Raw genomic sequence first — 12868 nt, forward strand, 5'->3', positions numbered from 1 at the left:
GCCTGCACAGCAATTTTTTCTTAAAAATTGATAGACCAAGAAAAAGTTTTTATCTATTGTGAAAATTATTGTTAGGTATTAGCTGTTAATTTATAATTTCTTTTCTAAATGCCATCCCGTGTTTCGACTGCTGGCTGTGTCACTGTGTCTGTGACAGTGACACCAGTTCACTCTGTCTGTGACAGTGACATCAGTTCACTCTGTCTGTGACAGTGACATCAGCTGACTATGTCTGTGACAGTGACATCAGTTCACTCTGTCTGTGACAGTGACACCAGTTCACCAATTACTCTAGGGTCTGTACCTACAATAATGTACGATGTACATTCAGTCACAACACCCAGTCTGGGCTCAGAGGCCAACAGTCCGTGACGGGGCGCATCCATCTTGTCTGTCGATGGCCATCACCACACGTGACGCACACAAACACCACGACGACTACAATGTCTAAACAAGGCGATGGCTGTCACATCATCAACGCCCGTGCATGGCTACTGTCCCCTTCCTTCCCCACCACACAGTTTCCTGTCCCTCCCTCCCTGTGCACCCTGGGGACCAGCAACACGTCACATTGTGTCAGTGACAGGCTGCACGTAAGGTCACGTAATGTCACGGACTGACGCCTCGTGCTCCAGTCACGTGCATGTATGTCACGACGAGGACGAGAGAGAGAGAGGACGGGGAGGTGTTTGGGGGATGAGGAGTGGGGCTGTGTTGGAGAGGAATGTGAAGTGAAGATTGATGATGTCAGCAGCTGTTATGACATACACTTGGGCTACAACTGTGGACACCAGCGGCTGCTGACATCGTGACAACTCCCCGCCACCTGCCGGTGACTACACGGTGACTAGACAACTACTCGTGACATGACCTGCTTCATGCTTGGCAAGACACTAACTCACGAGGTTACTCACAGGATGAGCACTTGCAGTGTCCACGTGTCCACTCAGTAAAATGATCAACACTGACACTACGTAGTGTGTACAATCAGTTCTGTGCCATCAGCTCTACTGTGTGACTATACTTACTGACACTTCGATGTCATCTACTCTACTGTGGTGCTATACTTACTGACATAGCTTTGTGATCTACTCTACTGTGGTGCTATACTTACTGACACTTCCATGTCATCTACTCTACTGTGGTGCTATACTTACTGACATAGCTTTCATGGTATACACTATACACTGTACTTATCGGCATCTTCCTGTCAATTGTTTGTGTCACACAGTACACCGTGTATACAAGGAATACTGAGAAATGACAGCGGACCTTGGCACACAGACAACATAGTCAGTGTCTACAAGATGAGGCACATGGACATGACACAGTGACACAGTGACACATTATACAGTGGTGTCGGGCGAAATTCAACAGTTGTTACGATGCATGGCTCCAAGGGAGTGAGTGTTGTTCACCGACACACAGATTGACAGACGGAAGGAGCCGGCATCTCCAGTAATGAGATCGCTCAGACCCTCTGTTTACTGCGCTGCACCTTGTGGGTCACTCAAACTTCTACCCCACCCGTCTACCAGTAGGATACCCGATATATTAGGGAGATTAAAGTCGCCGGAAGCTCCGCACACCACCTGCACTGTCCTACACAGGACAAACACCCACCACCTGTCATCCCAGACTAACAAACCTGTCTGACATAGAGAGGATCAAATCCGCACACGTCCTGCGTAGGCTTAGTGTGGGTTTCTTTCTTTCGTTCTTTTTGGGGTTTTTTTATTTTGCAAATTACCGTGTGGTCTGATAGTTCAGGGGTCTGAAAGGAAAATAGGTTTTATCATAAAAGTGGACCTCCCCAATGTCCCGCCCACCTCTCTCTCACTCACACACACACGTGACAATTGCACATTCTCTCAACAAGTCACGAAGACAGCCTGGGACTGTTAGGTGTTGTACTCATTGTTTGCTGGACCAATGGTACAAGGCAACTTATATTACTTCCCACTACTTATATTCGACATCCATCTACGGTCAAACAATACAGTGAAGAACAAACACAATTGTGTGTATGTTTGTGTTTGTGTGTGTTTGTTTGTGTGCGTGTTTGAGGGATCACGAGATGAACATCGACAGGGGCGGGAAAATTCGAAATCACAGAAAATGTTGACAACACTAAAGTAGGTAAACTCTCGGGAATAGTTTCTAATTACTTCGCTGAAATTAGCCATGATGTGACTAAATACTGCTGTTCACTGAGTAGTTCCTTCAAATAAATTACTTCATAAGACATAAATATTACTAACAATTCACTTGCAGTCTTAACCTCCATACTTTAATGTACAGTGAAGCGGTCAAGCCGACATCTTGACCATCGTCCTTGTCCAACGACACTCGGGTGTACAAGTACCCGGGGTGTCGAAGTGTCAAAGTGCCTTTCCACTGGCTGAACGACTTTAACACTTGTCACAGAGCCTCTTGGAGTTACAGGCTGGGATCTGTGTCAGGTGATGTCAGGTTTGTGTCAGGTGATGTCAGGCTTGTGTCCGGTGATGTCAGGCTTGTGTCCGGTGATGTCAGGCTTGTGTCAGGAAATGGGGTGTCGCAGGTCAGTCCGTTCACTGCCGGTGTTTGTCCGACGCTGTTGACAAATAACGATAACCCCGTGTAATCTGAAAGGTCAGGGTCGCAATAGGACAACACGGTCAACCCTCGGGACCTCCCTCCTGCCTCGAGGTGGCCTGAGGCCGCTGTGATCTACCTGAGAAAGTCAGCTGTCACAGTGTCAGGTGACCAGGTCGACAGACCCGTCGAACACACGTCACTTGACAAGATCCAGGTCATGGCTGACACCAGTGGTGACAGTGACATGGATCAACATGAACTCAAAGAACTGAACACCATTAATACCTGGGGAGCCACACTTTCCAAAGAAGCAGGTGCAGAAATGTCTGCAACGGCGACTACAGCCATGGCCAGGCTGAACAGGACCTGACGCAGCAGCATCATCATGTTTGCCACCAAGTGTAAACTGTGTAAGTGTCTCATAGTTTCCAGCCTACTGTGCGGGTACAACCTTAGTTTCCAGCCTACTGTGTGGATACAACCTTAGTTTCCAGCCTACTGTGTGGGTACAACCTGTGCACGTTGTGTTCATACAGGAAGAAGAGATCAGGCGTTGGAGACCAAGTCCCTGAGGAAATTCTCCAAAGTTCCAAAGTAAAGACCAAGGAACATTATCAGAGCACAGTCGCCACTAAGTGGGCTGCGTGGGCTGTGTGGGCTATGTGGGCTACCCCAGGCAGGAGTGAGGGGACGCAAGCAAGTCTGTTTGGGTCACGTGACTCGGCACTGCAGTCTGTATAAGATAGTCATTTTTGAAAATGTCCGACACCAAGGTGACAGGGAAAACAAGGGTTGTCTAGCGGGTTGGCTGGACAATGAGGACCTAGCGCCCCTCCGGACAGACCTTTGTAGTCTGGTCAGCGTCTAACCAGTTCCTCCCGGCGACACGTAGCTGTGTACCAGTGTGGTGGGTACAGGTGGTGCCAGTCAGAAGATGAATAAAGCAAATAAACATGTGTCAAAATAAAAATAAAAAGTCGTAGGAATTTTGCATTTTGAATGTCTTACAGAATACTTTAACTACATGGTCTATCGTCCAATTTTATATCCCGCAATGAGCGACTCACACTGCAAGTGCCGGGCGAAATTCTGGACTTGTTCAGGAACTGATGATTACTGACCATCCTTATAGGTACAAACATGCAACACAGACAGTGGGAGATGATAGGAATATAACTTGTGTAGTGCGGTGTAAGAAAGTAAGAGACATATCTGTTGACAGCTCACAGTCAGATTTGCCAGATGTACACAGAAGTCATCCCCCTCCCATAATAACTACAAGAACTGTCTCACAGTTCGCTTGCTGTGGTTGATTTATCTCCCCCTCCCGATGAACGAAAAAGCAATTGTGGTATTCAGAAAGTATGAAAGTATTATACATTGTACAACACAAAAGCAAGGTGACAGTCCCGCCTGACACAAAATGTCTGTGTGTAGCCCAGCTTCCTGCCTTCGTGCAGAACGTCCTCCACTGTCCCCCTCGAGTTTAAAGTCTGATTACCGTGCACTGAGTCGCATCGTGTCTCTGGCTTTTGCCATCGCCGCCTGATTAATAATTTGCAGTCTGTCAACTCGTTCACCGACTCTCGACAAGTCCAACACCGCTGCCCTCAGTGCGGATGAACTCGGGAGACGATGATGACCGCCACAGGATGACAATGGAGGTCCGCCAGCTTCCGCCTGCGACGCGCTGAGGACACACAGCTTCCGGCGAGGAACGTGACTCGCCGACACTCCGACCCCCCTGGGTCAGGGGTCACCAGAGGGCGCCAGGCGGACCTACTTGCTGAGATCTTGGCGCAGATTAGTCTCCCCTGACGACAAGAGGACCTTTGTTGGTGTTGTAAGTAGGAGTCCTAGGATTTCCCGGCACACGCACAGCGACAAGTAATCCTGCAGTTGTTGTCGTACAGGGCTTGTACAGCTGACAGCTATTTCTTATTTCAGGATAAACATCGGGTAGGCACTTGCTACACCAACTCAAGATAAAATTGTTTGCCGCCAAGGGGACAATCGTGTTTGTACTTCCGCTAAGAAGAAAGATTTTGTTACAAAACGAGGGCGAAGTCGATGGCTGCTTAGTGTTGTAGTCCTTGCTACTCATTGAGGGCACAGGGCCTCAGTGGATGCTTGTCAGGGAGTAAAACGAATCTCAAGCAGAAGAGCTCTCAATGTGGGTACAGCGGTCTCGCAGCTTTGGGTACCCAGTACCCTCGCCATCTTCTGTCTGTATTCTCAGTTGATAAGGACAACACACAAACAATAACACAACATATAAACCCAAACAGTATATAAACACAACATATAAACATCGTATACACGATGTGGTGTGTATGGAAGGAAAAAAAGGTATATATATTAATAGGGGTGTATATATATATATAGAAGGGTATGTATGTTTTATAAATATAAAACAAGTACAGGCACACGTGTGAACGATGTCGGTTGCGAGAGTTGTGCCTCTGATGTTCCTGTCAGCTCGTGAAATAAATTCTTACCTCATGTTATCTCATTTTATCTTAAAGGAGAAGAGATACCAACAATGAGGGTTCTTGTGCAGGATCGTCAGTACCTTTCTCCACAACCATTCCTACCTCCTACCCACCCCATCTTTCCACCCCACGAACATCAAAGCTAAGGAAGCCGTCATTTTGGTTCCCCGACTTTTTTTTGTTGGTATTTTTTTTTTGTTGTTGTTTTTTTACTCAATTTCAATTTTCGGCTACGAGAAAAATGGATTTGAGCGAGATTTAGATACAAATATTGTTGCTTTAGTTTGTTTAGGTTTACACCAAGTATGTTTCTGCTGAAGTAAGCATCACACTCAGTCACACGGTGCGTGAGAGGCTTTCACCTTCACACAGCGGCCACCACAGACACAAAGTTTGTCACGTGCGTGTAACTGTGACACCTGCAGGTGTCGGGCGAATATATACATAGATATGTTTGCTTTGTTTTGTTTTTCTGTCAAGTTAGAAACATTGTTATGACATCTGACCGTCTGAGCAATGGAGGTCGTTATTTATTTTTCTTTTTTGCTTTTTGTATTGTTCATATTTTCTAGACTCACAGTCAGAGCTACACAGTATTGAGTTTAAACTATGTTTATATTACTAATGCTCATGTTTCCATGTTTTAATCTTTCCCTTTAGTTTCTCAATGATTGCAGTAGCAGTTAGTATCACATACATGAAGATCAAGTAACAACACATTGTAAGATATTGTAGGGAGTAGTAACACCTTGTAAGACATTGTAACAACTAGTAACACATTGTAAGGCATTTTGACTAGTAATAATACATTGTAAGACAATGTGACGACTGGTAACACATTGTAAGACAGTGTAACAACTAGTAACACCTTGTAAGACAGTGTAACAACTAGTAACACATTGTAAGACAGTGTAACAACTAGTACAACACATTGTAAGATATTGTACGGAGCAGTAACACATTGTAAGACCCTGTAACAACCAATACAACACCTTGTAAGACAGTTGTAACAACTAGTAACGCATTGTAAGACAGTGTAACAACCAATACAACACATTGTAAGACAGTGTAACGACTAGTAACACATTGTAAGACAGTGTAACAACTAGTAACAACACCTTGTCAGACATTATTACAACCAATAACTACACCTTGTAACAGCATGACAAGCCAGTACAGATGATCTGTAATACAGAGTGTAAGAGAGGTTTCCTAGCCAACTATTACCAATCTATCAAACCTTCAGTCACTAGTAAACCACTGTTTACCGGGAAGTTGTTTACATAATACACATGAGTATACTCAGTCTCAATGACTCGTGTCAAAATGCTGGCTACTTTAAATTTCTTGAAATAAACTGGGAAGACACAGCTTTCCCCACTGGCTTGTCATTATCTGTGTGGGTTTTTTACAGATAGACATGTAAACACTTCAGTTGTTGAACAAATACATGTACACCATCTGCTACTTCACTTTACTGGATTTCCAACTGTAATGAGTTTCATGAGCCTTTAAGTGACAAAATAACGGTAACAGATTATGTTGAGGAACCTGTTAGAAATATCAGCAAGAGTACAGCCCCCCCTGTGTGGTCGTCGTCATAAAGTGTACAGGTGTAACGGGTACAGATGTGTTGAAATGCTTGATACATATACTGACATATACAATGACACCCATACTTCCCGATACCCAAAGTCCTAAGCGAACACGTGTTTACTACTCAACTGAAGTCTAGGTTTCTATAGCATTTCTATAGCAACACTTGTTTTTTCGGCAAAACACAGACAAATGGATATTCAAGTGTGAGGAATGGTCGCAGTTAGACCGAAAACAAACGTTAGCAGAGGACAACCCAGTCACGTGGGCGGCCCACGTGATGACGCTGATGGTGATGCACACCACTGTCTTACTGCAGCTCACGTCCACAGAGAAGAAGGTGCGTGTAAATATTGTCAGCAGCTTCATCGTTTGATGAACGAGGCTGAAACATGGACATCGTTATAAATACAATCTGACGTGTACATTGTCGCCATGTCTGTCTACCTACAGTCTGTTGCAGTGCGAACGTGAATATCTCGTGAGTTCAAGGACTGCAGTTGACCATGAACCCTGACAAAGAACAAATCAAGTCTGTCTTCGTGGCTTGCCGTCAGTAAACTCAGGCCGGAAAGAAGCCCACGCTGAATTTAAAATTAGAAAGACCTCACAGAATTCAAAGCTCCCTTGTGTTCTACCGAGTTAGGGTCAAAGGGCAAGTTGATTGCTTATCAGATCACTATTCTCTCTCTCAGTCAACAGCTGTCGCGGACCGCAATGGCCGGCGGTGGATGGCGTCTGTCCGGCTGCACGTTGGTGACAAGAATTTGTCGAGCCCACCTCTCGCACCCTGTCTGCTCCCTCCCCACAGTGTTGTTACAAGTTCCTTGCTCTGTACACCGGCAGCTGCTAACAACAGACAATGCAGATGGCAGCTACACACGTCACGCCGTTACGTCACCCTGCATGTTGCATGTAACACCATTTGTAACATCACCACCCGTAGGATGAGCACAACTTGCAGCAGTTAAAAATATCAGCAAGTTACCTGTAACATGAAATATATAATATACACACATACTTTATAACAACATGCTACAGTATACACTTGTGTGACAGTTGTGACAGTTGTGTTACATCCTGTCGGCGACAACAACGACATCCAGCTACACAGTAGTGTATACAGTTGTCAGGGTACTTACACATGAACAAGCATGGCAGCCAGCTGTAGCTACATGTACCCTGTGTTGCCATCTTCTGTATCCTGTCTGACTGTAGAGGTTGAAGTGCCGTGTATTCAACATCAACCTGTAGATCGTTATGTACTCTACGAGTAGTCACCTGTATATACGTGTACTCTGTGTGTAATCCTCTGTGTATATATAGGTGTGTAGTCCTCTGTATATACTAGTATTGTGTGCATAGTCCTCTGTGTATACATGTACTCTATGTGTGGTGTTCTGTATATATGTGTGTACTGTCTGTCGGTAGTTGTAGACACGTAGTGTACATGTGTTGATGGCAGTTTCAAATCAGTGTGTCAAGATGTATTCAATGTGCTGCGTGTGTGTGTGTTGTGTGTCGGCAGTCTCGTGTACACGTGTATCTGTGTGCACGCTGTCCGGCAAGCGGTGGCGAGGTCCGCACACAGGAGGAGAAAGCCTCGAGGTCTGCGTTGTGCGCTGAGTGCATGATTACATCTACAGGAGGGGCAGGACACTAGACAAAGGTTTTTTTCCAGCGTGTGACACACACTACACTCTCCCAGCGACTGACACACGCTACAATCATAAAGTGACTGACACTGCCAGTGACTGACACACATGGCACTCGCCCAGTGCCAAGACTCGAGAGCTGACACAGACCTTTGTTGTGACGCTACAGGAAACATTATCACCTGTACAGACAGGGAGACAATCCTGACATAATTCTCCAGTGCACTCAGATGGAAAGTAGCTTATCTCCCTTTTCTCATTGGCAGCAAAATGTTGCAAACTGTCAGTGACATGTCTCGCCCTTTAGAACACTTGGTGTCCGTAAACAGAAATGTTACGATTTACTAATGTTATGTGATAGTTTTACGTCATTCCTTTTTTATGATAATAATCAGTGATGAAGAGAATGCAGAGTTTGTATTAATAATTATTTATGTGCACAGTTGCACATAACAGGGAGAGAGGAGGGGGAAGAGGAGAAAATGAAAAAAAGCAATGGGTGAAGGGAGAAAACGAATCAAGAGTAGGATGGAAGGAGACAAACAAGACTAAAACGAATAACAGAGAAAATATTGCGATGATAGTTTTTATTGTTTTCAAGAAAATGCTCTGCACCCTGTTTGAGTCGTTACGTGCGTTGAAGCTGTTGACCTGTTGATGTGTTAATGTACTCTGATGTCGTCACTGGTGAGGTCACCTCATGCGACAGATACGTCACACGAGGGAGGTGACGTCGCGCATGTCACATGCGCCAGGTGACGTTACGCATCCAGGTGGAGGAGCGTGATGGACAGGAAGGAATGGTAGGAGCCCCAGTACAAGCCCTGTGCGAATGTCTCCAGCCACACCTTGTCTCCGGCCTTGACCCGCGCCGACACACCCGACGAGCAGGAGGGCGGGTACTGGCTGGTGACGTCAGGCCCCCGGGCTCTCACGAGGATGTTGCCGTTCACCTTGAGGTCAACTGCGAAACGTCCAGTAAAGTCCGGGAACATCTGGAAGTTGATGGCGTAGATTCCAGAATACTTGACCGAGTACACGCCAGTGGTCGGGTCAAATCCGTCTCCGAGGTCGAAGACCTCAGTAAAGCGGATGGGAACAAGGTCAGGGACGTTGACCTTTCCGTCACTAGGCATAGGAAGCTGACCTAGAAACGCCGCTCTTGACTCTGTAATTAGTAAACAAAATGTAAGAAATGAAGTAAAATTCCTGGATCATAGAAAAGGGCTGTTATACTCGTGTTTCAATGATTTATGTCTTCAATGGATTTAACAAATAAGTAATGAAATCTGTATGAAAACAGCAAACGACTTTTGAGTGTTGTCAGGGCAGTCAGCACGTGCACGTGTTGTGTCAAATACATGGAGATCTCACCTGGAATTCATGTCTGACCTACAAAATACAATCTCTCTCTCTCTCCCGGTCCTTCAATATTCAAAATTCTTCCCTCTCTGTCTTCATTTTCTTACCTTCAGAATTTTCCAAAGCTGCGACTCTTGCCACTAAGGCTTCGACATCCTGAAAACGAGAAAAACAATTGACTAAGGAAACATACGCTGCATATATTTTGATATCATTGTGTATACGATATGTTGATACTTGGGTATATGAAGGCACGACAGAATGAACACAATTTCACACACAGGCAGACACATGCCCCCGTTTAAAAAATACATGTTATTTCTGTAAGTTGTAAGTTAATATGCATACCATGCGTGTGTGTGTGTGTGTGTGCACGCGCTAACATGAGTTTTACGTGTTCCACATCTTCCAGCGGCCTTTGAGTAAAATTACAACAATGTTCGAAGAGGAGAGGCTGCCTTGTGTTTTATCTTCTCTGTATAATCGGGTTTCACACGGGACAGAATAAAATGTGCAGTGGAAACCACTGAGCTCCGGGCTCTACAATTACAAATTACACTTACGGCACAAGGCGCGTGTTCTCACGAAAATGTCTTTATTGTGGGATCTCTGAAAACTCAGGAATAATACATTGTGTATACTTTATATAAACTGTCCGCACCTGCGAGAGTTTGCTAACCACAACTTGCAGTGGGTTTACATCATCGGACCGTTTGACCACGTGACTTGCAGCTGTCACACCCGCAGATGCAAAGATCACCAAAAGTAAATACATCTTCATAATGGTACTCCAAAGAAGATAAATTTGTTCTTTTCTGTGAGAGGAAACACACAGAACAACACAATAAAAATTAATGTTTCAGATCACCATCATTATCACACTGTCTTCTTTCTCATGCTTTACATTATTTGTTCTTCTCATTTACAGGAAACATAATTCGACACAAAATAAAGGAGAACAAAATGCAGAAATCTTCCTTTATTGACAGAAATACTCACCTTTGAGAGCGAGAAGTGTCTGAGCACCCAGTCAGACCACAAATGACTGATGTGTGTTCCACCCATGGATTTGTAGAGGGCAGGAGAGAAGTAAGCAGGTACACAGGTGTGTCGTCAATGTAGATAACCACATCCGACCTGTAGACGACTACCTTGTCAAACTGTGAGTGGTGTTTATTACACATCTTGATTGATGACTCAAACATGTCTCTCTGTCTAGATGTTGATAAAGGATATTGAAACTTTGCAAAGCTGACATTATCAAAAACTAATAAACAACATTCATCTGTCAGACCTGTCTGAAATAAAATAGTGAAGGTGACAAGAGACGTGGCTCGAAGTCTGTTTTATTTACAAACTTATGAACCAATTTCATTTTGCCGGAGCACTGGGCTTCAAACATTCATTCTTGGAATACTGTACCAATGCAGAATATTGCATGGAAAGTGAAAAACAAAAACTGACTGACATCACCTAAAATATGTAATATGTGATGTGACATTGGCTGTCAACTTTACACCGCGACACAAAAGGTCGATTATAACATTCTACACAATGTAAAGAGATATATAATGTAGAAGCAATGTAGAAATCTCAATACTATAAACTGTGTAGTATACGCTGTCAAAATAGGTAATATTTACTGTAGTATATATAAAGGACACTAATATAAGTCTAGAATACACTTTGTGTATTTATACAGAGCATCGTCCTGCAAAACAAACAATGAAAGCTCTCAACACACAGGTGATACAGACAACCAGGGACATAATTCATGTCGTGACACACACACAAGTACACACACACACAGACACAGACACACGCAAGTACACACAGACACACACACACACAGACACACGCAAGCACACACACACAGACACAACAAACGTTCGGGAAATATAGAGACAATGTTGTGAGATGACAATAGTTGATAATGTTGATGTGAGATTTCTGACTAGACATGGGTGTCTGACACCTGTACTTACAAAGTTTCTTGTGCAAAGATGTTGCTGTGCGTTTGTTTTGTGTGACTGGTTGTCAGTAGAAGTAACATCAAGTAGTTTAGAGCAGTAAATGTGACCTCGTCTTGTCATGACACACACTTGTCATGACACCCAGTGTCTGTAAGACAAATGTCAAGACGTCATCGTTTCAAGAGGATGTGCAAGGTGTGCATATGAAAACTAAAATGTTTTCCGAGCCTAATTAACTGGCATTAGGTGTAGTCTAATCAACCAACACTAAATGTTCTCCGACAACAAATGGAGGTTTCATGTGACAGCGGTCGTTGTAGCCTTTATCAGGTAGATGTTTGTGTCAGTGTTGGGTCTCACCTGCATTTACGTCAGCAGTACAAAGGGAAATTAATCTTCGCTGAATAAAACGAGGACGAATATCCCTGTATTGTGAGCAGCAAAACAAAAGTTGAGTTTCATCCTCGGTAAGAGCTTCACAACATTTATTTTTGTATATATATTAATAGTCGTCTAGAGTTGTGAGAGTTGTGTCCCTTCGCCTAACAGGCCGAGATGATTGTCTCCCCTAGATGTTATGCTAGTGAAGTGCCGACTGTCGGCTGTGCTGGCTGCAGTCCACTCCGCCCACTTCACTCGCTCTGACAGCCCTTGAGCTGCAGTGAATGAACTAAGTGATGGTCCGCCTCTTGTAGCTTCATTTCATGATGTTCCTTCATATTCTCAAGATGTTAAAATATTTTCTCTGTATTCTCCTGATGTCACCGACATTATTCTCTGGAGTCGTTACCCTTCCATCTACAGTTATCTCCCTTTACTGCCTGTGTCATCACGTTGTTCTTCCTTCTACATCTTTGTTACTATTGTCTTCTACATCTTTGTTATTATTATGCTAAAAGGTTCTACATCTTTGTTACTATTTTCTGATCTTGTTTTGCGCAATGAGTCCACCTTTAGGTGAGATATTGCGCTTTATAAATTTCCACTTATTGTTGTTGTTATTATTAATATTATTATTATAAATATAAAGGGTTTCTTGTGACGATAGATATCATTGATTCCCGATCAAAAACAAGCCAGAGCATCCATAAAGCATCCTACGTTGACATGTCAACATACAGTTCAGAAAGGATGAAAAGAGAGAAGACGAAATATATAGAAAAAGAGAGAAACTAAACTAAGCTAAACCACAAAGACAATAAATGAATAA

The 12868-nt window shown here is 43.9% G+C and overlaps 1 protein-coding gene across 1 annotated transcript; it reads right to left on the bottom strand.

The window, feature by feature from the left end:
- Nucleotides 1–8860: 8860 nt before the first annotated feature.
- On the bottom strand, nucleotides 8861–11953 carry LOC112553687. The gene is made up of 4 exons (XM_025221072.1): nucleotides 10685–11953; nucleotides 10347–10500; nucleotides 9793–9841; nucleotides 8861–9491 (listed from the first exon to the last, which is right to left on the bottom strand). Exons 1-4 carry the CDS (start codon nucleotides 10888–10890, stop codon nucleotides 9085–9087), a joined length of 816 nt encoding a protein of 271 aa, XP_025076857.1. The 5' UTR covers nucleotides 10891–11953; the 3' UTR covers nucleotides 8861–9084.
- Nucleotides 11954–12868: the final 915 nt, after the last annotated feature.

This window comes from Pomacea canaliculata, linkage group LG13 (assembly GCF_003073045.1).
Source record: "Pomacea canaliculata isolate SZHN2017 linkage group LG13, ASM307304v1, whole genome shotgun sequence".
NCBI lineage: Eukaryota > Metazoa > Mollusca > Gastropoda > Architaenioglossa > Ampullariidae > Pomacea > Pomacea canaliculata.

What these genes read in the sequence shown, in the direction of transcription:
- LOC112553687 (XM_025221072.1), bottom strand. Translation starts at nt 10,890, where the DNA reads ATGTTTGAGTCATCAATCAAGATGTGTAATAAACACCACTCACAGTTT. An exon ending in TGGTTAGCAAACTCTCGCAG is followed by an intron (nt 9,842 to 10,346) that starts GTGCGGACAGTT and finishes TCTCGTTTTCAG; the next exon opens with GATGTCGAAGCCTTAGTGGC. An exon ending in AGCTTTGGAAAATTCTGAAG is followed by an intron (nt 9,492 to 9,792) that starts GTAAGAAAATGA and finishes TACTAATTACAG; the next exon opens with AGTCAAGAGCGGCGTTTCTA.